Source organism: Pseudorca crassidens, chromosome 12 (assembly GCF_039906515.1).
Source record: "Pseudorca crassidens isolate mPseCra1 chromosome 12, mPseCra1.hap1, whole genome shotgun sequence".
Taxonomy (NCBI): domain Eukaryota; kingdom Metazoa; phylum Chordata; class Mammalia; order Artiodactyla; family Delphinidae; genus Pseudorca; species Pseudorca crassidens.
Window position 1 is genome coordinate 75,562,402 of NC_090307.1, and position 24,548 is coordinate 75,586,949.

General features: G+C 45.1%; 4 protein-coding genes and 1 pseudogene across 4 annotated transcripts; 2 read left to right on the top strand and 3 right to left on the bottom strand.

The window, feature by feature from the left end:
* The first annotated feature begins 7 nt into the window (after positions 1-7).
* On the top strand, positions 8-6,648 carry SRSF9 (serine and arginine rich splicing factor 9). The gene is made up of 4 exons (XM_067700570.1): positions 8-320; positions 2,695-2,855; positions 4,357-4,529; positions 6,151-6,648. The coding sequence occupies exons 1-4, from the start codon at positions 133-135 to the stop codon at positions 6,292-6,294; spliced, it is 666 nt and encodes a 221-aa protein (XP_067556671.1). The 5' UTR covers positions 8-132; the 3' UTR covers positions 6,295-6,648.
* Positions 6,375-18,892, bottom strand: GATC (glutamyl-tRNA amidotransferase subunit C). The gene is made up of 4 exons (XM_067700572.1): positions 18,780-18,892; positions 18,512-18,684; positions 11,361-11,464; positions 6,375-7,912 (listed from the first exon to the last, which is right to left on the bottom strand). The coding sequence occupies exons 1-4, from the start codon at positions 18,858-18,860 to the stop codon at positions 7,860-7,862; spliced, it is 411 nt and encodes a 136-aa protein (XP_067556673.1). The 5' UTR covers positions 18,861-18,892; the 3' UTR covers positions 6,375-7,859.
* On the bottom strand, positions 9,652-11,335 carry LOC137203783 (heterogeneous nuclear ribonucleoprotein A1-like; annotated as a pseudogene).
* Positions 18,893-18,923: 31 nt separating the features above from the next.
* TRIAP1 (TP53 regulated inhibitor of apoptosis 1) lies at positions 18,924-21,639 on the top strand. The gene is made up of 2 exons (XM_067700577.1): positions 18,924-19,103; positions 20,058-21,639. Exons 1-2 carry the CDS (start codon positions 18,924-18,926, stop codon positions 20,139-20,141), a joined length of 264 nt encoding a protein of 87 aa, XP_067556678.1. The 3' UTR covers positions 20,142-21,639.
* A 611-nt stretch (positions 21,640-22,250) lies between these two features.
* COX6A1 (cytochrome c oxidase subunit 6A1) lies at positions 22,251-24,185 on the bottom strand. The gene is made up of 3 exons (XM_067700573.1): positions 24,027-24,185; positions 23,739-23,881; positions 22,251-22,536 (listed from the first exon to the last, which is right to left on the bottom strand). Exons 1-3 carry the CDS (start codon positions 24,124-24,126, stop codon positions 22,453-22,455), a joined length of 327 nt encoding a protein of 108 aa, XP_067556674.1. The 5' UTR covers positions 24,127-24,185; the 3' UTR covers positions 22,251-22,452.
* Positions 24,186-24,548: the final 363 nt, after the last annotated feature.

The following is a 24,548-nucleotide window of genomic DNA, read 5'->3' on the forward strand; positions in this document are numbered from 1 at the left end:
GCTTCCGTTCCTGTTCCCACAATGCTGTGCGGCTGAGCGCCTCCGAGCCCGCGGGGACGCTGCGGGGGGACCCCGGCTGAGGCTGCGGCGGGGACGTGGGCTGCGGCAGGCCCGCGGCGTCGCGCGGTGCGGATGTCGGGCTGGGCGGACGAGCGCGGCGGCGAGGGCGACGGACGCATCTACGTGGGGAACCTTCCGACCGACGTGCGCGAGAAAGACTTGGAGGACCTCTTCTACAAGTACGGCCGCATCCGCGACATCGAGCTAAAGAACCGGCACGGCCTCGTGCCCTTCGCCTTCGTGCGCTTCGAGGACCCGCGGTGAGGGCCCCGCGCCGCCCGCCAGCCCGCCGGCCGGCCCGACGCCCCGGGCCCCCGCCTTCTCTCCTCTCCCCGCTCCTTTCCAGGGCTTCCCCTCCCCCCTCGCCGCAGACCCCTCACGGCGCCCCCGGGTGGAGGCTGAGGCCTCCTCTCGCCGCGGGGCTCCGGGCAGTCCTTTGCTCTTTGCTCCGTCACTTCCTCTATAATTTTTTTTTTTACTTAGAAACACAAAAGCCGGGTCTTGGGAGGGCCCAAGCCCACCCAGACCGACCTCAGGGATGGTACAGATGCCCGTTCTCTCCCTCGCGTCAGGACAGGCACCCTTCGGAGAAAGCGGCCCAGGGCTTGGGAAGCTTGGCCCCTGAGCCGGCCCGGAGAGGACTGGGTGAGGAGGGAAGGGTCGCCCTCCCTGCCCACTCCTCCCCGCAGCTGGGACTCGCCGTTGTGGGGCGCACAGTGCCGGGGTGTGGATGCCTTTGGAGGGCGTATAGGGGGGCTCCTTGATGGAACGGATCTCCATCCACGCGCGCCCCGCCCCACACGGCCAGGGCCTCGTTCTGATAAAAGCGTCAGGGATTTGGGAAAACTTGTAAAACAGTCTGATGGGGGTCTCTGATTTCACTATTTCTTCTCTAATAAGGGAGGCACCGCTAGATGCTAAGGGCCCCGAGGATGTGGAAGCTCTAGATCCCAAAACCGGCTCGAAGGGGGTCTTTGTGACTTTGCAAAGAGTGTCGGCCCTTGCCCCAGAAAAGGCCTGGTAACTTTCAACACTGCGCTTGTTGGTTCGCACTGTGTTGGTTACTACACTCGGGGTAAATCGGAGCCCGCTTGCTGGTTTCCAGCACTGGCAGAGGGAGCGCTTTGCCTAGTCTGCGCCCTGCGGGCTTCACTAGGAGGACTGCTCGTGGGGTGTCCTGCCCATCTTGGGTGATACGAGGCAAGGGGCAGCGTCTGAGGATGAGGAGGCTGGATGTACCCTGAGGCTTTGATGGCTGAAGACTCTGACGGAGCTCATTCCTAGTGTCTTGCCATTTGCCTTAAAAAATGGAACTAGGCATTTTCACACACCTAAACTGGAAAAGGTTGTTCTATTAATTAGTAACAGTTCCCGTGTTTCTTAAGTTGCTATGTGTCATGTGCCATACTATGTATTATTTAGCATTTTCAACAGTCTATAAACTAGGTGCTACTAATCACATTTTCAGATGAGGTAACAGGATTTAGAGTTGATGAAAGGGAAGGGTACTAGGGAAGGTAGGATTTGAATCTACTGCCCTGCCGAATACAAACTTACTGTATGGTATGTCGTCTTTTCCCTCATTCCTTTCATAATGAAAAGCTATCTTTTGCTATCACTAGATGCCAAGTTTCAAGCAAAGCACTGCACACGTAGTATCTTATTTAATCCTTACAAAAACCCTGTGAGACAGGCATATTACATTCACATGTAAAATCTTGATCACATACTTACCCAGAGACAACTACTAGTAAGTAGCAGGAGGATGATTTGAACTGAGGACAGTTTTTATTCAGTCTTAAACCCTGGCAGTTCTGCCTCTCTCTCACTGTATTATGAATATAGCTAGGGTTGAACTGGATGTGGTCCTCCTTGCTCTTAATCCTGGGACTGGAATCTTGATTAGTGTTTATGTGCCTGTGACAACTGAATGCTGCCTTCATTAGTATGTCTTCAGCTGTTTGTCCTCTCACCCTCTGAGGGCATTCTCTCTCCTATCAATATTGGAGAACCAGCTTGGTGTTCCTAACTCTCCTAGAGCCCTAGGAAAGACTTTAAAGTATTACTTTATTGGGTATTTACCTCTTTTGATGAAATTGTACCCAGAGTGGTTTTGACAACTTAGTCCTCCAAACCATGCTGAAAAGGTACACTTGAAGGAATTCCATATTCCTCACAAAACACTAATTTGCATTTGTCTTTTGAGCCTTACCTCTTTTTAAATGGGTTTTTCTTTCTATAGACCTGAATGTACTAGGCCTTGAGGAAGAATATTAAAGAACTAGTGTGTGGTGTGCGTTTTGAGAAACAGCTCACCAAGGTTAGAGAAACACTTTTATTGGCAAAATCAGTCATCTGTCAACAGTTTATTTTTTTCTGAATTAGTTCTCTTATCTGTTTATCTATTCATTATCATTTCATACCTAGAGAACCCTATGTGTGACAGCTGTAAAGTTTAATTCCAATATCATGAAAGGTCTTCAAACCAAAGCAGTAGTGCATCAAGTTCCGGGTTTTTGTTCTTTTGTTTGTTTTCTCACTTGAGGTTTTCTTTTTATTCTTGTTACTCATGTTCCTCACTGGGAAGTCAGTCGGCCCTCCTGAGTAGCACTAACTCCAAACTTTTCTTTGCAGAGATGCTGAGGATGCAATTTATGGAAGGAATGGTTATGATTATGGCCAGTGCCGGCTTCGTGTGGAGTTCCCCAGGACTTACGGAGGTCGGGGTGGGTGGCCCCGTGGTGGGAGGAATGGGCCTCCTACAAGAAGATCTGATTTCCGAGTTCTTGTTTCAGGTATGTTCCTTTCAAACTAAATAAGATGATGCATGTAAAATACTTAGCACACAGTCTGGCCTCCAAGAAATGTTAGCTGTTATTCTTCAGTGCGTGGGATGTGTGGGGTTTTCTTTTCAACAGCCCATGCACAGTGACAGTCTTGAAGCCCTGCCAGTGAGGCAGGTACCTTGCCAATGAAATTGCACTGATAGTGCAGCCTTGATAGAACATAAACTTTCTTCTTATAATGGAGTTTTCTAGTGTTGAAAGGGAAGATGGCAAAACCCCTTGAGCTGGAATTCTAAAGACATTTTCTTTTGGAATGTACCCTGGTGTCGGACTTGCTAGAAAGACATTGCAGAAGCCAGATTTGAACAAATTACCTAGCCTTGGATCCTAAAATAGGCCATATTTTGTGGTGGTTTTGGAATTATGTAAAAAAGAAACCAAAACTACAACTTGGGAGTCTTAGTGATTGTATTGCAAAGTATAGAACGAAATGTCTAGTGTTGACAAGTGATGAAATGCTAAGCTCAGAGGTTTATGCATCTTTTTGAAATATTAACACACTGGTAAAAACCTGGGGCCTTTTGCACACTGCAGGGGTGTTTTAGGGCCCTGGTGGAGTGAAGTGTATTGAGCCTGGCACTGTCTTAGATGTGAATGTCACACAGTCACATCAGACTCCCATGGTGCTTGAGAGTGATACTGTCAGTATCTGCCTATCTGTGTCCCTTTGTAATTTTTTAACCCCAGAACTCTATTCCCTCCTTCAGGATGTCATACATATCTTTTTTTCTCTCCATGCTGCTCTGAAATCCTGCTTAGAAAACTATTAGGAAATGGCTGCAGTCCTGAGCTGTGAGCGGTAAACACAGCCTTTGAGAGCAGGAGCACATTTCCCTTTCATGACATCAGGTAGGGTTGTATGACTCCCGACTAGTTTTAGCGTCTGAGTCTTACCTTTTCCCCTACTGTATTGAAGAGTGTTGGTGATCTTTTAAGAGGTACTTTGTATAGTTTGTCAGTCATTCACACCTACAAGAAAACAAACTTTAGATTTTTGTTGTGTTACTTCAGCTACACTTTGGTTATTTTATTGGATGGTTTCAAAATTCCCATGTCCTGGGAACCCAGTCAGGCAAGAAATAATTGGTACCGATAAATTTCATAATGGAAAAAATTAGAACTCAAAGTCTTGGGAGTTTGTTATTAATTATGAAGGACAAAGAAAGAGAGGCTCTGAATTCTTAGAGGTACTAAACCTATAACGGGATGAACTTCTTGGTCTGTCGGAAAGGCTTGGTCTCTGGAAGATTATCCTAGGACCAGCTTCTTATGGTGGTTTACCACACATACTTTAGTGTTCTTCTCTGGTTTTGTGTCCCTTATTAAAATTTGTGATTTGGGGACCCTCAGGATTTAAAAGTAGTGATTGATGGAGAAGGGACCCTAGGTCTTGATGGCTCTTAACATAGATGAAGGATATGGCCTCTTTTCTTATGTTCTCTGTGCCTAGGACTTCCTCCATCAGGCAGCTGGCAGGACCTGAAAGATCATATGCGAGAAGCTGGGGATGTCTGTTACGCAGATGTGCAGAAAGATGGAATGGGGATGGTTGAATATCTCAGAAAAGAAGACATGGAATATGCCCTGCGTAAACTGGATGACACCAAATTCCGCTCTCATGAGGTGGGTCCCCACCTTCTGTTGAGGAGCTTGTACCTAGACCACTCCACCTGAAGCTGACCTAGCAGAAGTAGCAACAGGCCATGCGTTTGCCATTTGAGGACCTCACAATACCATTAAAGATCTATCTTACGTGGACAAAGCCAAGGAATTCATCATGCCTAAGCCCTGCAGGGTCATAACAGAGAGAAGTCTGCAGTCATAGTATTTTTAACCTGGAAAGAATACTGGTGCAGTCTGTCATAATGTGGTGAGCTATTCCATGATAACACCCTTTCACAACTGGCTTAATCTGCAGTGTCCCTCCATGAACCTAATTATTATGGCTCTCCCTCCTTTGGGTCTAGTCTGGGCTCTGCAAGCCAACTTCATCATCTCAGCCCTTCTAGGTACTGCTACTGGGGCTGAGTTGTCACTTCACTGTGTCTTTCCCAAAGTGATGCAGGAGCCTCTTTGAAACCTGAGCCCTTGGCATTTTCTTGTTGTTCATCACCTCACCCTGGGGACTTAGTTCTTCATGTACTTCCTTTCAAGTAGGTGGCTGCTGCTTTGGATCTCAGTCTGATTCAAATGGTGACTATTCCTCTGATACCACTGAGACCAGATACCAGACCACCAATTGGACATTTTTTCTGGTTATCCTGTCCTGACTTGCTATGGGGTTTAGGGATGTCTGGGGACATGAATTTCTGGGCCCATTTCTTTTTCTAAGGATTCATATAATTCCCTAACTTTATGGCTTGGAGGCTGCCTGGGTTGACAGTGCTTTTGCTCAGACTGTCCTCTAAGACTTGAATTTGCAGCAGAAACAAAACAGCACCTGGTCGTCAGTTATACTACAAAGCAGGGTCTCAGTAAGGGTAATCAAATTACTGACTTCACTGAGGGAAAAAGCATCTGGCTTCTTTCATCTTAGGGTCTTTAGATCTGAGAATGCTGGCTGAGGGCAAAGGGCCTGGAGGTAGGCCTGCCTGGACATGACTTCTCTGCTGCTTATTAAAATCTTAGCCGACGTACTCCGAACCCTGGTTCCTCTATATGCAAAATAGTCACAATAATAGCATTATCTTAAAAGACTTGCTAGGGGCTTCCCTCGTGGTGCAGTGGTTGAGAGTCTGCCTGCCGATGCAGGGGACACGGGTTCGTGCCCCGGTCTGGGAAGATCCCACATGCCGCGGAGCGGCTGGGCCCGTGAGCCATGGCCGCCGAGCCTGCGCGTCCGGAGCCTGTGCTCCGCAACGGGAGAGCCCACAACAGTGAGAGGCCCGCGTACTGCAAAAAAAAAAAAAAAAAAAAAAGTTGCCAGGAAGCTAAATTATGAAGATAACTAAGCATCTAGCCCAGGTCAGATTCTGGGGGTTAGTGGCAGGAATTCAGATATGTTAACAGTAGTAGCTAGTAGCTGAGTTATTTACCACGTAATCGAGTTGCCATTTATTTGTGTCACCTTGGACAAGAATACCTACCTCCTGCACTATTGCGAGGGTTTAATGAGATACCATTGTGCCAAGCAAACAGTAAATGCTCAATACTTAACTATTATTGTTAGGCAGCCATGTTAGGTGTTGGTGTGCTTTATTCTTCTGGGTCTTATTTTTTCCTTTACCTTTTGTTTGAATTTCAGGGTGAAACTTCCTACATACGCGTTTATCCAGAGAGAAGCACCAGCTATGGCTACTCACGGTCTCGGTCTGGGTCAAGGGGCCGTGACTCTCCATACCAAAGCAGGGGTTCCCCACACTACTTCTCTCCTTTCAGACCCTACTGAGACAGGTGATGGGAATTTTTTCTTTATTTTTTAGGTGAACTGAGCTGCTTTGTGCTCAGAATCTACATTCCAGATTGATGATTTAGTGTCTTAGGACATTTTTTTAATTTTTTTTTTTTTTAAGGAAATAAAACTACATAATTTCTACCAGGGCCATATTAGCAGTGAAACATTTTTAACTGCGGAAATTATGGTTTTGGTTCAGAAACAAGTTGTATATTTTTTCACCCCTGATGATGGGAAAAAAAACAGTGCTGTATCTTTGTGGGTTGCTCTTCTACGGAGATCAGCTGTTACTGTGACTTAAGTCGGCCCATTCTGTTTAGAAATATATTTTAAACGTTTAGTAATTGACATGTGTGATTGTCCTTAATTACGTTCATAGATTTCACCAAACAGGCACACTGATATAGTAAAAAAAAAAAAAAAAAAAAAAATCATTGAGTTGTAGTGGCAGCTTGTACCCAGCTGGTAAAGAGCAGGAGTGGATTACTTTATTTGGGGATAAAGATGTTGCTCTGATGGTGGTCTGAGAACTTCAATCCCAAGGGCAGGTTCAGGGTTCTCTTATAATTCAAGGCCAACTGTGTAAATTAAGCTGCTTTAAAGAAAAGAGGGCGCATTGCAGATAGGGGAAGGGAATGGGAAGGCTAAAAACAGACTTTTAAAAGTGGGCACCAGCATAAAGATCATTGGGAAATTCTTAGCCAAAACCAACTTTGGCAGTTGGTTAGGGAAAAAAAACAAAAAAGTTTTGGTTCTATCACTTTCACTCCTAAATTTGTCTCATTTGTCCCTGGTATCTGAGCTTTAAAAAACAAAACAAACCCCCAAACAAAAAACCCCACTGTCTTGGGATTCTGTTCAGTTCAGTAATCATGGGGCAGGGGGCCTACCTTGTCACAGGCCCAGGACTAGTTTTTTTTTTAGACCACTTTATTGAAATACAGTTGACCTGTAAAAAGCTGTACATTTAATGTATACAACTCAGTGAGTTTGGGGTTAAGTATACACACATGAAATCACAACCATGAAGGCCATAAACATATCCATCACCTCCCAAAGCTGCCTCCTAACCTTAGCAGGAAGTCAGCCCTCTGCTTGGAGCAAAGTGGGTACCCAAGAACAAATTTAAGTGTGTTCAGTAAAGATAAAAGGCTGCTCAAGTCAATGGAAGCAGCAACTGAAAAGGACAACTCAGGTTGTCACATAGTGATCGGATGCAATGTCTAACAGTTACATAATAGAAAAATTCACTTAAATGCAGTTTGGTAGACAGTCTTTTGGGGAGGGGATAAAATCTTCCATACAAAACAGCCTGTGAGTACACTTGATCCATTTCCTTGGAAACTGGCAATACCTTCTACTTCCGTTGGCATCAGGGACTATTTGCCTTATTTTGGCTAGATCTTTCCCAGTTCTGTCTTCAAAAGAGTTAGTTACTAAGAGATACTTAACCATCACTTTTTTCAGGTGACTGAAGGAAGTGGGAACATTAGTGTTCGTAACAAAATAGTCATTGCACTTCCACGTTTTTAGAGGGCACCCCTTCCCAGAATAGCTACTCAGCAGTGTGAGAAGGGCTCTTTTTCATCCAGCTTTGGCCAAGAGATATTACCTGTTTGAAAACAATAACAAAAAGGAATGTTATAGTTGAGCCTGCTTTCCAACTGGCTCTACACTGAGCTAACTGGTTTGTTATGAAAAATAAGCAGTGGAAATAAGTGTAGCTATTACACTGTCTTTCTAATTATGATCTGAAAGAACCAGTTATAAGTGAAGCGTAATCAATGCACACTTTTCAGTAAGTAACAGAGACAGGTTAATTGGACATTTATATGCATATGGGAGAGGACGGAGAGACTATGACTGTGAACTCAGTTTTTCCCAAGAAGCAAAGTCTGACACAAGGTTCTATTTGAGAAACAGCACATGTGATCAATGGATGTGTCTGCTGAAACAGCAACAACTATCAGACACTGAGATTGAGAGATTATAAAATCTTATTTCTCTCCACAGTTAACTGAGGTGGTTCAGTTAATCAGAGGCATGAGCTCAAAATTTTTTTTTGCGGTACGCGGGCCTCTCACTGTTGCGGCCTCTCCCGCTGCGGAGCACAGGCTCCGGACGCGCAGGCTCACGGGCCCAGCCGCTCCGCGGCATGTGGGATCTTCCCAGACCGGGGCATGAACCCGTGTCCCCTGCATCGGCGGGCGGACTCTCAACCACTGCACCACCAGGGAAGTCCGAGCTCAAAATTTTTTTAGCTTTCCTTCCCATCCTTGCTTCAACCAGAGCTTTTCTTTAATTGGTTGGTCTTGATCAAAGAGGTATTCCCTGAGCCAGAGGACTGATGTTTGTCTCTGGAGGCTGCTCACGATGGTTCTCCACTGAGGGACATCTTCTGAACTTGAAGCTGGCACTTGGAAAGCCATCTACCTGGAGTGCTTAGGCTAGTCCCATTCCCCAATGTCCAGAGGGGTGCAGCAGCTCTGAGGGCTCACCTATCTGCAGTTCAGCTACCCAAGGTTCTGGGTTTTATTATTGGCCCAGAGTTTTAAAATAGTTACAGTGAGGTTTAAAGATGCAAATCTCCACACTAGGGGTTGCAGATTGATCACAGGATGCACCTGGCTTGCAGCAGGTATGTTTTATTTTCATGGTATTTTTTTAAGTCTTGAATTAACACTTAAAATTTGGGAAATAGCACACAAAATGCCAGATGTCCAGGTTCTCTGGGAAAATGGGCTCCCATTCCTGCCTGGCACTGAATGAGAAGCAGCGCATGCCAGCTGCCCCTTTAGGCATAGCTTGAGCTCCAGATTTGCCACTCTACACATCTCTCCCTGCCTCGGTCCTGTTTTTGTTTTGCTCATTCCTGTTAACACCTGGCCCCTAGAGGTGAATGTGACCCTGGAATCTACTGCCACCTTAGTGTCACCACCTGTATATACTTTGTTTTTTGTTGTTATTAATACATGTATTATTTTTTTTTCAAGAGGGTATTAAATTGTTTATTACACATGATAATGGATGATACACAAGCTTCACTCCCATCTATATCTGGTACCATAATCCAATTTAGATATATTGCATAGGATGTGCCAACAATCATATATTAATAATCAAAAAACTCCATGACTTGGCTTGGGTGACCCTTTTCATGGTGAACTCCAGGTCACAACACAGTAACTGTCAGTTCAACTACACCAAGGTTTCGGAAGACAGTAGCTTCTCCACCAAAGCAGGTTGTAAATAAATTTTGAATGGAACCTGGCATCACCCTGAAGAAATACTAACTTCACACTGTTGGGGTAGTTTACCAAAATGGCTTCAGGGTAGACTAACTTTATACAGCACATTTAAAAAAACACATTTATTCAGCGTCATGATCAGACTATTACATTTAGCAATCAACAGCATGGGTGCAAAAAAAAAAAAAACTACATTAAAACCCTTTGTTGGAATGCTTTACACTTTCCACAGAACAGAAACTAAAATAACCTGTTATACAATTAGTCACAAATACAGTCCTCGAGTTTTTTTTGCCCATACATGTGAGTATTGTCTAAAACATGTCTTCTTTGTAGCAGCTAGGCCCTGCCACCACTGTGCTTGGCTGAGCTCACAAATCTGTTGTAACCTGTAGCTTCCCTGTCACTTCTCTGGCTCTCCTCTCCTGCTAAGCTTTGTTTCCTGGCAGTAATCAAAACCTTCTGCCACTGCCATAGCTACTGCTGCTGCTGGAACCGCCACAGCCACCTTGGTTTTGGGGTTTGGCAAAGTATTGGCCTCCACCACCACAGGGGCTAGAACTTCTGCCTCCAAAGTTTCCTCCTTTCATGGGTCCAAAATTTGAAGATTGATTGTTGTAACTGCCAAAATCATTGTAGCTTCCACCACCTCCAAAATTGCTTCCATCATTACCAAATCCATCATAGCCATCCCCACTGCCACCATATCCACCACCACCGCGGCTGCCACCAAAGCCACCTTGACCACTGAAGTTTCCTCCACGACCAAAGTTGTCATTCCCACCAAAACCACCTCCATGACCACCACCAAAGTTTCCAGAACCACTTCGACCTCTTTGGCTGAATGAGGCACTAGCCATCTCTTGCTTAGATAGGGCTTTCCTTACTTCACAGTTTTGGCCATTCACAGTGTGGTATTTCTGAATGGCAATCTTGTCTACAGTCATGATCATCAAAGGTTACGAAAGCAAAGCTTCTCTTTTGCCACTGCCTCAATCAGTCATGATTTCAATCACTTCAATTTTCCCATACTGTTCAAAATAATCTCTTAGATGATGTTCTTCAGTGTCTTCTTTAATGCCACCAACAAAAATCTTTTTTACAGTTAAGTGGGCACCAGGTCTTTGAGAATCTTCTCTTGAGACGGCCCTCTTTGGTTCCATCCACCTTGTGTGGCCTTGCATTCATGGCCACATCCACCTCCTCCACAGTGGCATATGTGACAAACCTGAAGCCTCTGGAGCGTGTGGTGTTTGGATCCCTCATTACCACACAATCTGTGAGCGTTCCCCACTGCTCAAAATGGCTCCTCAGACTCTTATCGGTTGTTTCAAAGCTCAAACCTCCGATGAAGAGCTTCCGCAGCTGTTCGGGCTCTTTGGGTGACTCTGACTTAGACGTGACGGCAGTGGAGGGTGGTGGGGGAGACGTCAACGATGCTTACTCGGCGGCGTCCACAAGCAGAAAGGAGTAATCTCCATGTGTTTTTTTAATTTCCAGTTTTATTGAGATAATTGACATACATTGTATAAGTTTAAGGTGTGTAACACAATGATTTGATACATGTGTATATTGCAAAATGATTACCATGATATGATTAGTTAACATCCTAGAGTCACCATGCTGTACATTATATCCCTAGGACTTATTTAACTTATAACTGGAAGTTTTTACCTTTTGACTTCCTTCACCCTTTTGCCACTTTATACTTGTCAAAGTGCTTTCACATAGCAAATCTGGGCCTCACAGTTCTTACTGCATTCTTAGTTTAGTGTGGGACAGTCTGTTAAGCCATTTTTGGGCAACACATACCTGGGGGAGCCACAAAATACTCCTCCACAACGCGATGGGAGTTTTGTAGTAGTTCTTCAGCACAGTTGCCTTCTACCACATTGTCGGATCTCAAGTACAGACATCTACAAAACCAGAAGTTTAAGGTTACCTTCTCAGAACATGGCTTCTAGGGCATGGGTGGAGAGGGTCAAGTACGGGAGAACAAGGGAGCAGCATATTCTTGAGTTATAGTCACTGCTCAAAGATGGAGGAGTTGTACTCAACAGCAGACCAAATAACAGCCTACCATTTATAGATTCTCCCAAGAACCCTGTGAGGTAAGTGGTAATTATTCCTCAGGATTGATATGTTTAATATTTTTTATGATTACTATGGGTAAGTTGCTTTTGGCGGAGATAGGTAAGAAGGCAATTACAGTATAATATATTAAATCTAACAGAGGTAAGCAATGCTCGCCAAGGGACTAGATAGGGGGACCTAACCCAGCCTGGGTGAGAGACAGGTCCTCAGAACAGGTGATGTCACTCCTTAACCATGATCAAGGAACAGCTGGGTTAGGACTTCCCCGCCGGTCCAGTGGTTAAGGCTCTGCGCTGCCAATGCAGGGGGCCCAGGTTCAATCCCTGGTCAGGGAACTAGCTCCCACATGCCACAACTTAGAGCCTACATGCCGGGCTTCCCTGGTGGCACAGTGGTTAAGAATCCGCCTGCCAATGCAGGGGACACGGGTTCGAGCCCTGGTCGGGGAAGATCCCACGTGCCGCACAGCAACTAAGCTGTGTGCCATAATACTGAGCCTGTGCTCCGCAACAAGACAAGCCACTGCAATGAGAAGCTCACGCACCACAATGAAGAGTAGCTCCTCAGTGCAACTAGAGAAAGCCCACGCGCAGCAACAAAGACCAACGCAGAAAAAATAAATAAGTTAATTAAAAAAAAAGAAGAGCCCCCATGCCACAACTAAAGATCCTGCACACAGCAATGAAGATCCCATGTAAGACCCGGCATAGCCAAATAAATAAATATTTTAAAAATATGTATACACTTTAGGGCTTCCCTGCTGGCGCAGTGGTTGGGAATCTGCCTGCCAATGCAGGGGACACAGGTTCGAGCCCCGGTCTGGGAAGATCCCACATGCCGCGGAGCAACTAGGCCCGTGAGCCACAACTACTGAGCCTGTGCGTCTGGAGCCTGTGCTCTGCAACAAGAGAGGCCGCGATAGTGAGAGGCCCGTGCACCGCGATGAAGAGTGGCCCCCGCTTGCCGCAATAGAGAAAGCCCTCGCACAGAAATGAAGACCCAACACAGCCAAAAATAAATAATAATTTTTAAAAATATATGTATACACTTAAAAAAAAAGAAACAGCTGGATTGGGGGGAGTGATGGGAAATAAGCAAGGTGCAGAAACTTGCTCAAGATTGGTTATAAATAACCTAAGCTGCTAAGTGACAGGACTGGGATCCGAGCCCGGTTCTGGTACCCCTAAGATGAGTGCTTTCTTCATCGCAACCACCTTTGTGGATGTAAAAGTACCTGCCCTTGCAAGATGTACCACGAACATAGCTCAAGAATCTCACACTGTTTTCGGGGCTTAGTGGTTTCATTAAACTATCCAGATGGCAAACTAGTGAAACCAAACAGGAGTTGAACACATCTGTGGGGCTTCACTACTGTTTTAAGGTTTAAAAGTGCATGACAAGAGGTTTGAGTTGGCTTCCAGATACCTGGGCTGAAAAATAAGCAGTCTGCTCAATCACTAAGAGGGTAGCAGCCAAGCTCTTTCTGCTCTGAGCCAGACATAGACTGCAGGCTAAACCTAATGGGACAATGGCGCAAGGGTGTGACATGAACATCTGGGTAAAGGCTGCATAGAAGGCCAAGTTGTAATGGTAAGATTCTTTTAGGAAAGGATTGGTTCTTCTATTTCTTTGGGGCACCCAGCCCTGGGCAAGACACGATAAACACTTATTCATGGTGCAAAGAGTGGAAAGCTGGACTCTATTCCAGGACTGGCACCGTCTTAATGCGTCACCTTGAACAAGTATGATCTTTCTAAGACCTTAAGCTTCTTGCCAAAAAAAGTGAAGGTCGCACTAGATTTTTTTTTTTTTTTTTTTTTTTACCATACAAGGATTATGCACTCATACTCATTCAAGGAAACTTGGAGAACAAAAATAAAAGTAATCTGCAAAGGTGACCATTGGACTTTCTGGGGTTTATATTTCTGTTGGGCAATATAACAAAATGGCTAAGAGACTGGGCTCCTGAATCACTGCAGAATTCAAACCCCAGAGCTGCACATGGCCTGTATGCAAGTTACTTATCCTTTCCATGTATCAGTTTCCTTGTTTGTAAAATGCTTCAGAGAATTGCTGGGACAATTAAATGAAATGATGTTTAAAAAGAAGGTCTGGTAATGCTGGGCTTACATTCTTAGGGCAACAGAAGGTGGGCGCTGAATAGCACCTGCTCTTTTTTCAAAAAGAGTTTGTACACCCTGGGTACACCTCAGTCGCCACTACTCATTCAGAGAATACCTATGCACTTAACCTGCTATAATCACTCACAACCCTCCCAGTCCATAGGGACTGGAGGCTGCTAATTGTTCCTGGGCGTTTGGAGATTTTGACAAAAAAGACTATACTACTGCCAAGAGGTGGTTAAAAGCTACTGCTTCCCAACAGTAGGTAGCAATTGATTTGTTCACTCATTTGGTAATTGGGTTTCCTATTAAGTGACATTTCCAGAAAGACAAAATTCACCTCTTTAAATATCACACATTTCCACCTAATTACTATTTAAGATGGAGTTGTTTGTAGAATAAATCCACACCTCCCTATTTTCTTAAACACAGGCTACTGAACACAGGGTCTCTGAGGGTGGCACACCAAGCAGACCCCTCTCTTGGCAAGTCGCTTAACTTTTCTTGACCTTGGAATCATGCATAAAACACCAAACAAGACCAGATGAGCTCTTTAAGTGCCTATCAATTATAACTGACTGAATGTCTACCTCACCTCATCTTTCTCAGTCAGGGTTCTATTATAAGAGCATTTAGTCCAGATACGTAGGACAACTTCTATGCATCTGGGCTACTTGTTAGTTATGTACCATCCTTGGGAGACTTGAAAAAAGAGTCCATTGATCTTTCTGTGTCCTCAATCAGATGAAAGACCCCGGTTGAGAAAACTTTTGACTGTGAATTAGAAACCCTGCCCTCTAAAGCTCACAGACAAGGCACTTAAACCAGTAATTGAGGGAAATGCATTTAATTTCATGGAAAGCACTATGGCAGCGTGGCAGAAGAAGTGCCTCTGTTGGCCCTTGGGCTGACCAATGGAACAGTTCTGCTGTTGTATTAGTTTCTTTCTGCCTCTTCCCTGCTATCAGGCTGCCAGGAGTTGTTTCTCTGGGCACCACTCTACTTCCATCTACAAGCCTTTTAATTTATTTCTAGTTTCATGCGGACTGAAATGAGAGCTAATCGATTTGGCAAATAAGGCTCTGAGGGACGTCCTAAGCATTGAAGTTATTTGGCTGCAGTCAGAGATGTCACCTGAGTCAGTCTCTGGATCTGAGATGAAAAAGGATAAAGTTTCTAGGGGCTGACTTTATTATTGATTGATTGATTGATATTTTTGGCTGCGCCACGAGGCTGGTGGGATCTTAGTTCCCCGACCAGGGATTGAACCCGGGCCCCAGCAGTGAAAGCACCGAGTCCTAACCACTGGACTGCCAGGGAATTCCTGGGGCTGACTTTAGAGGGCATATCTAGAGCAGCATTTGAGAGAAGCTCTGAGTTCCAAGTCCTGGATTCTCCTCGTAATACCTGTGAAACTTTGGCGCAGGTTACATAACCTTTCTGAGGCTTGGTTTCTTCATCTATGAAAGAGATACTAGTATTTGCCTTTCGGGATTATATGTGATTACTGAGATATAACGCATATAAAATCTTAGTGCCTGGTACATAAGCATGCTAATGCTTTTCAGCTCAAAACAAATGATAGGTTATTAATGGGCCAAGAGATTTCTGTTAGCCAGTCAGGACCTTTACAGCTAGTGTGGCTATCACCTAAAACCATTTAACACTTGTCTTCACTTAACTGGGTTCCATTTCAAATGTCAGTGAAGGCAGTACATTCAAAACATGAAAATCCTACAAATGTCACATCTAAAATAGAATCATTACCCCAAACTGGTTTCCTAATTTATGGCAAGATTGCAAATCACTGAATACTAAGTCACTATTCCAGTTACCAGAACCAAATCCCTCTTCATCTTTTCCACAAACTCTTCCCTGAATAATAGTTGCATTTCTTTATAGTTACCCTCTAGATGCCTTGGGAAATTCTGACTGCTCTTCCCACCTTTCCCATAGATAATAAAGAACATTCAACAAACATTTACTGAGTGTCTGCTCAGTGCTAGATGAAGATGAGCAATAACAGACATGCTTCCTGTGAGGTGGACGAGCAGTAGGAGAGGGGCAGAGAATCAAATATCAATTAAATACATGTATAAATACATGTAAAATTACAGCTCTTTTGAATACCATGAGAGCCACAGGTCCTGAAAGAGAACCTGACTCAATACAGAAGAATGAAAACTTCCTTGAGGAAGTGGCAGTTGAAATCTGAAGGAAGGAAATTAAGTAGGCAAAAAAAAAAAAAAAAAAAAAAATGTGGGGACTTCCCTGGCAGTCCAGTGGTTAAGATCCCATGCTTCCACTGCAGGGAATACGGGTTTGATCCCTAGTCAGGAAACTAAGATCCTGCATGCCGCACAGTGAGGCCAAAAAAAAAAAAAAAAAAAAAAAAGGAATGCATGGGCTGAGATGGGGGTAAAGGCAAGAGCCCAGAATTCTAACAAGGGGAAAGAATGGAGAGCTCTGGGAAAGCGATGTCTTGAAGAAGTGGGCAGAAGCTTGGTTAAATGATGCCCCACAGGCTATGGTGAAGCTTTCCTTTTTATCCTAAAGAGCACTAGGAAGCCACCTGAAGGGCTTGGGTAGGAGAATGACATCAGATTTCTGTTTTGAAACACTGTAACTTTGGGCAAATTGGTTAACCTCCCTAGACCTAAGCATCAAGATTACAAAATAGAGGATTTGAAGGAATCAAAGACTGGAGTGAGGGCTCCCCTGGTGGCGCAGTGGTTGAGAGTCCGCCTGCCGATGCAGGGGACACGGGTTCGTGCCCCAGTCTGGGATGATCCCACATGCTGCGGTGCGGCTGGGCCCGTGAGCCATGGCTGCTGAGCCTGTGTGTCAGGAGCCTGTGCTCCGCAACGGGAGAGGCCACAACGGTGAGAGGCCCGCGTATCCCAAAAAAAAAAAAAAAAAAAAAAAAAGACTGGAGTGAGACCACGAGGCTAGCAAGCACTTTACATGAAGGTTATTGTTACAGATAAGTGTGGCTCTCCCTACCGGCATTGACTAATGGCAGCTTTCTTCCTCCCACCTGTACCAGGAGTTTATTTTTAAAAATTCCATCAGAAAAAGGCTAGGACAGAGTTGTAGACTGCCCATATCTTTATAGGCTACATACCCATCCTCTCTAAGAAGCTGCAGTCCCAAACAGCAAACAAGTCTGCTTTTCAAAAAAGATCATTTTCTTTTAAAATGTATTAAGATTTGGCAAAAATTGGTAGAGGTGGGTAGAGGCTGCACCCTTTTAGTATTCATAAGCTGCTTTGTCAAAGACCCACCCCTCCCTGTTTCATTACACTACTTCACTACTTGGGTTATTACTCTGCCCCCTTAGGCATTTGTGTTTTGGGCCCTAGGTGTAAAATGAAAAGTTAAAACTTCCCTCTAGGCTTCCCTGGTGGCGCAGTGGTTAAGAATCCGCCTGCCAATGCAGGGGACACAGGTTTGAGCCCTGGCCCAGGAAGGTCTCACATGCCACGGAGCAACTAAGCCCATGTGCCACAACTACTGAGCCCGCGTGCCACAACTACTGAAGCCCACGCGTACAGCCCGTGCTCCGCAACAAGAGAAGCCACGACAATAAGCCACGCAGCGCAACAAAGAGTAGCCCCCACTTGCCACAACTAGAGAAAGCCGGCACGCAGCAACGAAGACCCAACACAGCCAAAAAACAAACAAACAAGAAAACTTCCCTCTGCATTCCCATCTTCTTTAACACTAACCATCGTTAATAGTTTCTTGCATGCCCTTTCAGGGAACAAAACAAAACTTAATGCATACACCAGAGTATATAAAATAGATTACACATAAAGTATCGATAATACCATACACGATGTCATGAACTTTGCCTCTTTTTTTTTTTGCCTTTTTTATTAAGTATATCTTGGAGACCTTTCCATATCAGCATATAGTTATTTCATTATTTTTAACTGCCAAATATTCCAGTGTACTATGATGATGTATTTAGTCATGAAGGACACTTAGAATGTTTCTGGGGTCTGTTTCTCTTCTGTTGTTTTGTATTATAAACAGATTTGCATACCCTGGGCGCTGTGAACACATCTTGATGCACTTTCACAGATATTTCCATAGGGAACCACGAGGTCAGAAAATATGTACATTTAAAATTTTTGAGACAGGAATTCAGCAGCAAGGAAATCAGACATGAGCTCACATTCTATTAACAAGAAACATTACAAATCAACAAAAATAAGATTATCAAGAAAAATATTAGAAGAAAACCCTGGGACTTCCCTGGTGGTCCAGTGGTTAAGACTCCGCGCTTCCACTGAAGGGATCGCGGGTTCGATCCCTGGTCCGGGAAATACGATCCCGCATGCCGCACGGCCAAAAAAAGAAAACCAGACAGGATAAGGAGTTAATGCAAAGATCCTAGAGGAGCAACGAATCTGGCGTGTTGGAGAAACGGTAAAGAAGCCAATGTGGTTGGAATGATAAAAGCAGTACTTCGGTGCGGTAGGGAGGGACTCTAGGAAGTTGGGCCTCGAAAGTGAAGCTTAGCAGTTCGGATTTTGTTCCTAGTTACACTGGGAGCCATCGAGGATTCTACAAGGGAGGGACAGGATCCATAATGAACAAGGGAAAGAGTGAAAGCACCCGCGGGGTGACCGTGGGCAAGTTCTCGCATCTCGCTTCTGTGAAATGAGACACTAATCTTCATCTTAACTGGGAGCGAAGGCGCCGCAGGCAAGGCTTGGAGGGCCGTAGTCGCGAGCTTACCTGTCCTCCAGAACTGACTCCATGGGCTCCACCCCGTCCGTGTCCACGGCGCGAAGCCGGTCGGCGAAGGCGATGGCTTTCTCCAGCCGTGCCACGGCCTCTTGGCTGCCGAAGTCCACAAGCGCTAGCCGCTCCAGGTGCTCGATCAGCTCGGCCGTGACCCGGCGGCTTCCCTGGGGGAGGATGAGGCGGAGGGCTTGGGTCACCGGTGGGGCCTGCTCCGCCTCCCGCCCCGCTTCGGCACCCGCCTAGACGCCCCGGCCTCTACCTGAGGATCGGCCTTGGAGGGGAAGCCCCGGCGCCCGCCCGCCGACGCTCGAAGGCCCAGCCACACTGCCCGCGTCCACATTTCTCTCCTTCTCGGCCCCCGTAGTGCGTCCTCTCGTAAAGCCTAGCGACGCGCTTAAAAGTGATGACATCCGAGAGCGCCGCCACCGCCGACGCCATGAACAGTGTAGGGGAGGCTTGCACCGACATGAAGCGTGAGTACGACCAGTGCTTCAATCGCTGGTTTGCCGAGAAATTCCTCAAGGGGGACTGCTCCGGGGACCCGTGCACCGACCTCTTCAAGCGCTACCAGCAGTGTGTTCAGGTGAGCTGAGGCCCGGGTCCTCTCGCCTCTACCCCAGGCACCGGCTTCTCTCTACGGTGTCCCTGGCCTCACGCATCGTATCTTGAGGGCGTTGGGACTGGCAGGGTAAAGAAAAGCCTCGATGAGACCAGTGACAGTAGTTCTCTCCCCTACCGTTACCAAGGCTGCCTGGTATCTTTCCGAATGGCAAAGTTAAATATTTTTGCAGCACTTTACTTTTTACGGAGCCCAGTAACATTCTTTGGTTCATTTGGTGCTCAACTTGAACTTGCAAAGTGGGTATAGTTATTCGTATTTTATGCATGGAACACTCACGCCCAGAAAAAGGAAGTGATTAGTCGAAGTTCACTAGAATCAAGTTTCCTTGGATTTTGCGGTGGTGCACTTTTCCAATATTGCTGAGGGATAAGGAGGGGTGTTAGCCTCTCTGGCCTGTTAGACATTATGGAGGATCTCCTTTTGTTATATTCCCTTCATTGACCTATTTTATTCTCTCTTGACTAGCCAGAGCATCTTCATTCCAGCCCAGTGAATGTGAAACTGATCTGAATCGTAATAACAGCCCTGGGCAAGGCACTCCCAATTAGTTAACTTAAAAAACATCCTCAGTAATTCCAGGTGGAGCTGCTGTCTTTACCCAATATAGATAGGAAAGTTAGGCTTGATCAAAGTTACATAGCCAGTAAGTCCTGGGACTGATTTGAACTTGTGTCTGTCACAATAGAGTGGTGATACTGTTTAAATTCCACTTCTGAATTTTGATGTTAACTCTTTCCAATCTCTCTGGTTTTACAGTTAATTTCTTTGTAATCTTACTTATGTTAAAAAGCATGGGGTTTGAATCATGTTTGGTAGTCCTTATGGTCCAGTCGGATTTACTTTTGTACCATCATATTTATAAAGTTTGGTCCTCAGGCTCCATGTGGACCTTTATCATGTGTTTTCTTCCATCAGAAAGCAATAAAGGAGAAGGAGATTCCTATTGAAGGACTGGAGTTCATGGGCCACGGCAAAGAAAAGCCTGAAAGCTCTTCTTGACCTTGACAGTCACCTTGAAAATGGACTCAAGTCAGGAAATTGAGGACTCTGGATCGTGTCAGTTAAAGCTGTGAAGATAGCATCGATTTGATGAATCTAGGAGAGGAGTTTCCTGTCCTCCTTGATATTTTTCTCTCATTTGTAAAAGATGATGAAAAAAATCACTCTTTGCTTTGAAATTTCTGGCTTTGGCATCAGCAGGAACTCAATCTGCTAAATAATGGGATTATGGTTGCAATACTTGGTCTGGGATCCGTTTTAAATATATCTTGTATGTAAATGCTGATAATGACCAAGGTTGCCTGAGTTATGCTTCGAAGGGCATTACTTGTACACTGTACTGGGGTTACTGTTCATGGAAGCAACTGGTTAGGATCTCTCTTTTCTCTCACGGAGATAATGCTTTGGAAAGGGTTCCCAGCACAACAGTTTCGATCAATGCTTGGGAGCAGTTTTATTTTTATACAGTAACTTAACTGTTAAGATTGCTGATGGACTGGGTTAGCCAAGAGGAAGACAGCTTTTAACAGTTCCCTACCTTAAGAAGAGGTGTCAGATCTCATATTAAGAGGTGAAAGCTTCAAGAACACTGTGAACACCATCTCAGAGTTCATGGTGTAGTTCAGCAATTAAGATCCTTGGAGTGGCTATGCAGGAGGATCCTAAATTGCAAAGATTTGCTGTTGCCAGCTTTCAACTTAAGTAAATGAATTAAGTCAATCTGTGTATCATAAAAGTGCCAAAATGCTGCATCTGGTTAAATGGGGAGAGAAAAGAGTTCACTTTATTTGCCTCCTTTACCCACCCTGCCCTGTAATGCCTGTAATCATGAAGATGGAACAAACTGTAACATTTAGTTTCTATCATTATTTGCCCCTGAAATTCAGTGCACTTTATGGAACTACCACCCTGTAACCCCACACATCCCATATATACACTGGGGGGAGTTTTTTTTATCATTTTAAAATGAAGATTTATCTAAGCTAGGTAGTATCGTATAGCAAATGGAAACCACTGATTTCTAAAATTTCCACAGTAAGCTACAGATATCTTAAAATGTTTATATAATGGCACCCCAAAAAATGTCAGGATCAGGTGAGCACTTACACACTTTAGAATATCATGTAGTCTCCACAATTGCATATCTTGAGTAATGTGGTTCAGTTTTTTTTATGTACCCATATAGTATGAAACTTGATTTACAGAAGTCCTAGATCCTATTATCTCTTCTCCACTTTACCAATTAATAACTTCATATTTAATTTGACCAGTCCTTCATGTCATTGCAATACATTCTGCATTTATATTTTGACAGGTTAAGGTCCATTATACAAAAGATATCTGGAACCCAGTTGAGGGAGTCCAGGCAGCAAGCTAGAGTTAAGTATAACTGTCCTGAAATAAGCCTGCCCACAAGCCAGTAAAACCTTATAGGCTCTTGAATCTTACCACAAAACTGTCTGGTTGAGCCTTGAGAATAAAACAAATGTTATTATAATTGCTACTGAGGGAATAATTTTTTTCTGATTGTTCCTCATGCTATTTTGACTTTATCCTGCCCATAAAATGGCTCCCACTATCTCAACTACTTAAAAGGTTTTAAATTTTGAAGAGGAAATCTTAATTGCTCTTTAATGGTGATCTCTCCTAATTCCTATGGCTACAGGAAGGTTTTAATTCCAGAAACAAATAAAGCCAGTTCTATATGCAGAAATGTGTCACACTGCCTTTATTTCTCCAAAAGTTTCTGACCCTTCCAGCCTTCCAGCCTTAAGGGAGATGAGAGATGACCCAAGATGAGAACTTGACATCTTTGGAGAAAATTATCTGACTATAGGGAGAATTCTTCAGCAAATGCTGGTGTCTTTGCCATCTGAAGTCTGCCAGGACCCAGTTTTGACCCTTAATTAGCTTGACTTGTGGTATCTGCTTTACCCACCCCAGGCACAAGAAACCAGTGCCAGGCCTGTTACAAACATTGTTATTTGGAGGCCTGAATTGGACCTGAAACACCGTAAACAGCAGCCGCAGACCTTCACTGCAGAAATAGAAATAACATCAATGTTAATTTCTGAGGGAAAAACACCACCAAAGAATGCAAATCTCAGCTCATGACTAAATTATTTATTTAAGCCATCTCCTGCCATAAGCAAAGGGACGGAAGATCAGTATAATGGTCATCAAGTATAATGGTCATCACTGGATACAAGAAGGTGAGCTTAAGGTCTCGAACACTTTTCTGGTCCATGTGTGCAGAGTAATGGTCCAAACCAGTGCTGTGGTCCCCACTGGGTAATGGCCCAGGTTCTCTTTATTCGTCTTCATAGCCAGTTGGAAGCGGATTCACGTGAGAGTTATGGAATAGGGTATGGTTACCATCTCCCCAGGGAAAGGGCTGTGGAGTGAAGATGTCAATTAAGCAATTCCAGAAAATAGTTCAGAAACAACACTACCACGAACTGCCTAAAGTAGGGTGAGTAACAGTTAATACATAAAAACAAAATGGAAATTAGTCCTTTAACTACTGGCATATTTCAGCCCTCCCATAATTTAAGGGAGCTCTTATAAATTCCAGGGGAGCCCGTAAAGTAGACAGTATGAAAAGCAAGCTCAAGTTCGTTACTCAAAAGCCTCTCGCTGGTAACTGTACATCAGTGCTGTGTTTCTGAAAGTGCAATCCTCCCACCACCTGTATCAAAGTGGTAGAGGTGGGTATGGGGGCAGAGAATGTTACTTAAATGCAGATTTCTGGACCTGAAACAAATCTCTGGATTGGAAACTGCAACATACCCTCAGTTATTTTGCATGCTACTTTTGAAAAGCATTGCTCTAGGGCAGTGATTTCCAGCCCAGGATGATTCTGCCCCTGTGGCGACATAAGCCAGTATATGGAGACATCTTGGGAAGAGAAGCGTATACTACTAGCACCTAGTGGTTAGAGGTCAAAGATGCTGCTAAACATCCTATAACTCACAGGACAGCCCCTCCTCACCCCAAAGAGAATTATCCAGCCCCAAATGTCAATAGTACTGAGGTTAAGAAACCTTACTGCACGGCTTCTAATTCTATTGTACAAGGGTGGGAGTGGCGCTCAGACTCAAAAATTCTTTCTGGATCTAAGGATCCTGCTTAATTTTCCAGTCCTACCTGGGCTAAGAGAAGTAATAACTTTATAATATATCTGCATCAATAGCCAAAGGATGACATAGTTGGGGTGATAACTAGCACAGAGGTGAACAGAAGCTGTCAATCTCTTCATTATGCAGCTAGTAGCTTCCAGATGCCCAGGTTTTAGAAAGGTGAACCGCCTTCCGACTTCGCCAGTCTAAGGGAGTTTCCCAAATCTCCAGGTTTTGTACCACCGACAACTGTTTCAGAACAGTATCAGAAGGCAAAAGGTAGGATGACTCGGAGAAAGGAAAACTGAAGGGCACTTATTGTACGACCTTGAAGAAGAAAGTGAGATATGACCGGAGAAAATAAAATGAGAAAATTAAATGAGAAACTACACGCACGGCACCCACGCTTTTAGAGAATGAAGAACTTGGCATTTGGAATGAAAAGCGAAGAGACACTCGAACAGACTACAAGGGGTACCTTGGACCTGATGCGGAGATGGGGGTAGGCGACGAACTCGGGTCTCTCCTCCTCTCCGTGGCGCGACTTCAGGAACACGTTCAGCATGCTCACTCCCACCCCGGGGAGCGCCACTAAGTAGGTGAGAGACTTCCACATGCGAGCTGCAGAGGGGGCACGACGCTCAGGCCTGGCGGTAATACGCCCGGGTCTCCTCTCCCTCCCCCAAGGCCTCAAGCCAAGGTCACAGTCCCGCCGCTCTTCTCTCCAGTGGGGCCGAGGCCCGCCCTGCGCACCCAGTCCCAGTACCTGAGCCCTCCTCGCCGTGAGCGCCACTCGACATAGGCCGGCTCAGCAGCCGGGAACGACCCAGCAGCCCAGAAACCCTGGGTACAGCTGCCACCGCCATCTTCGACCAGAACGGCCGCAGCGCCGGAAGCGGAAACAGAAAAGTTGGCTGTGGGGGCGGGGCCAGAACCTCAAAAGGAAGTTCCTATTGGGCGGTGCCTTTTAACCCGAGGAGCCTGCGCACTGTCCTCCCGGCCCGCAGAATCCTAGCCTGAAAGCTCGGAGCCGCAGAGCTAGAGGGAGCATGCGCTCTGCACTCCTGCGTGCACTCCCTGCTCCCTAAGGTCAGCACCCTGGTGAGGTTAAGCGCAAAAGAAAGGTTTGTGGAGGACACCCTGGCATCCGGGGTCGCTCCCTTCGTTGAAGTCCGTACACAGCAACAGGAGGTTCCGAGCACAAACCACTCTATCTAAAATGCCATTTCCCCTCCTCCCTATCCTTTGACTCTGCGCTATTTCTTTCATGGCACCAGGACATAATAAT

Excerpts from the sequence above, each read along its gene's own strand:
- GATC (XM_067700572.1), bottom strand. The coding sequence starts at position 18,860 with ATGTGGACGCGGGCAGTGTGGCTGGGCCTTCGAGCGTCGGCGGGCGGG. Across the intron at positions 18,685-18,779 it reads CCTCCAAGGCCGATCCTCAG|GGAAGCCGCCGGGTCACGGC; the intron begins GTAGAGGCCGGG and ends ATCCTCCCCCAG. Across the intron at positions 7,913-11,360 it reads GTATTTTGTGGCTCCCCCAG|GTAATATCTCTTGGCCAAAG; the intron begins GTATGTGTTGCC and ends GTTTTCAAACAG.
- TRIAP1 (XM_067700577.1), top strand. The coding sequence starts at position 18,924 with ATGACATCCGAGAGCGCCGCCACCGCCGACGCCATGAACAGTGTAGGG. Across the intron at positions 19,104-20,057 it reads GCTACCAGCAGTGTGTTCAG|AAAGCAATAAAGGAGAAGGA; the intron begins GTGAGCTGAGGC and ends TTCTTCCATCAG.
- SRSF9 (XM_067700570.1), top strand. The coding sequence starts at position 133 with ATGTCGGGCTGGGCGGACGAGCGCGGCGGCGAGGGCGACGGACGCATC. Across the intron at positions 2,856-4,356 it reads TTTCCGAGTTCTTGTTTCAG|GACTTCCTCCATCAGGCAGC; the intron begins GTATGTTCCTTT and ends CTCTGTGCCTAG. Across the intron at positions 4,530-6,150 it reads CCAAATTCCGCTCTCATGAG|GGTGAAACTTCCTACATACG; the intron begins GTGGGTCCCCAC and ends TTTGAATTTCAG.
- COX6A1 (XM_067700573.1), bottom strand. The coding sequence starts at position 24,126 with ATGGCGGTGGCAGCTGTACCCAGGGTTTCTGGGCTGCTGGGTCGTTCC. Across the intron at positions 23,882-24,026 it reads TCACGGCGAGGAGGGCTCAG|CTCGCATGTGGAAGTCTCTC; the intron begins GTACTGGGACTG and ends CCCCCTCTGCAG. Across the intron at positions 22,537-23,738 it reads ATCTCCGCATCAGGTCCAAG|CCCTTTCCCTGGGGAGATGG; the intron begins GTACCCCTTGTA and ends TTCACTCCACAG.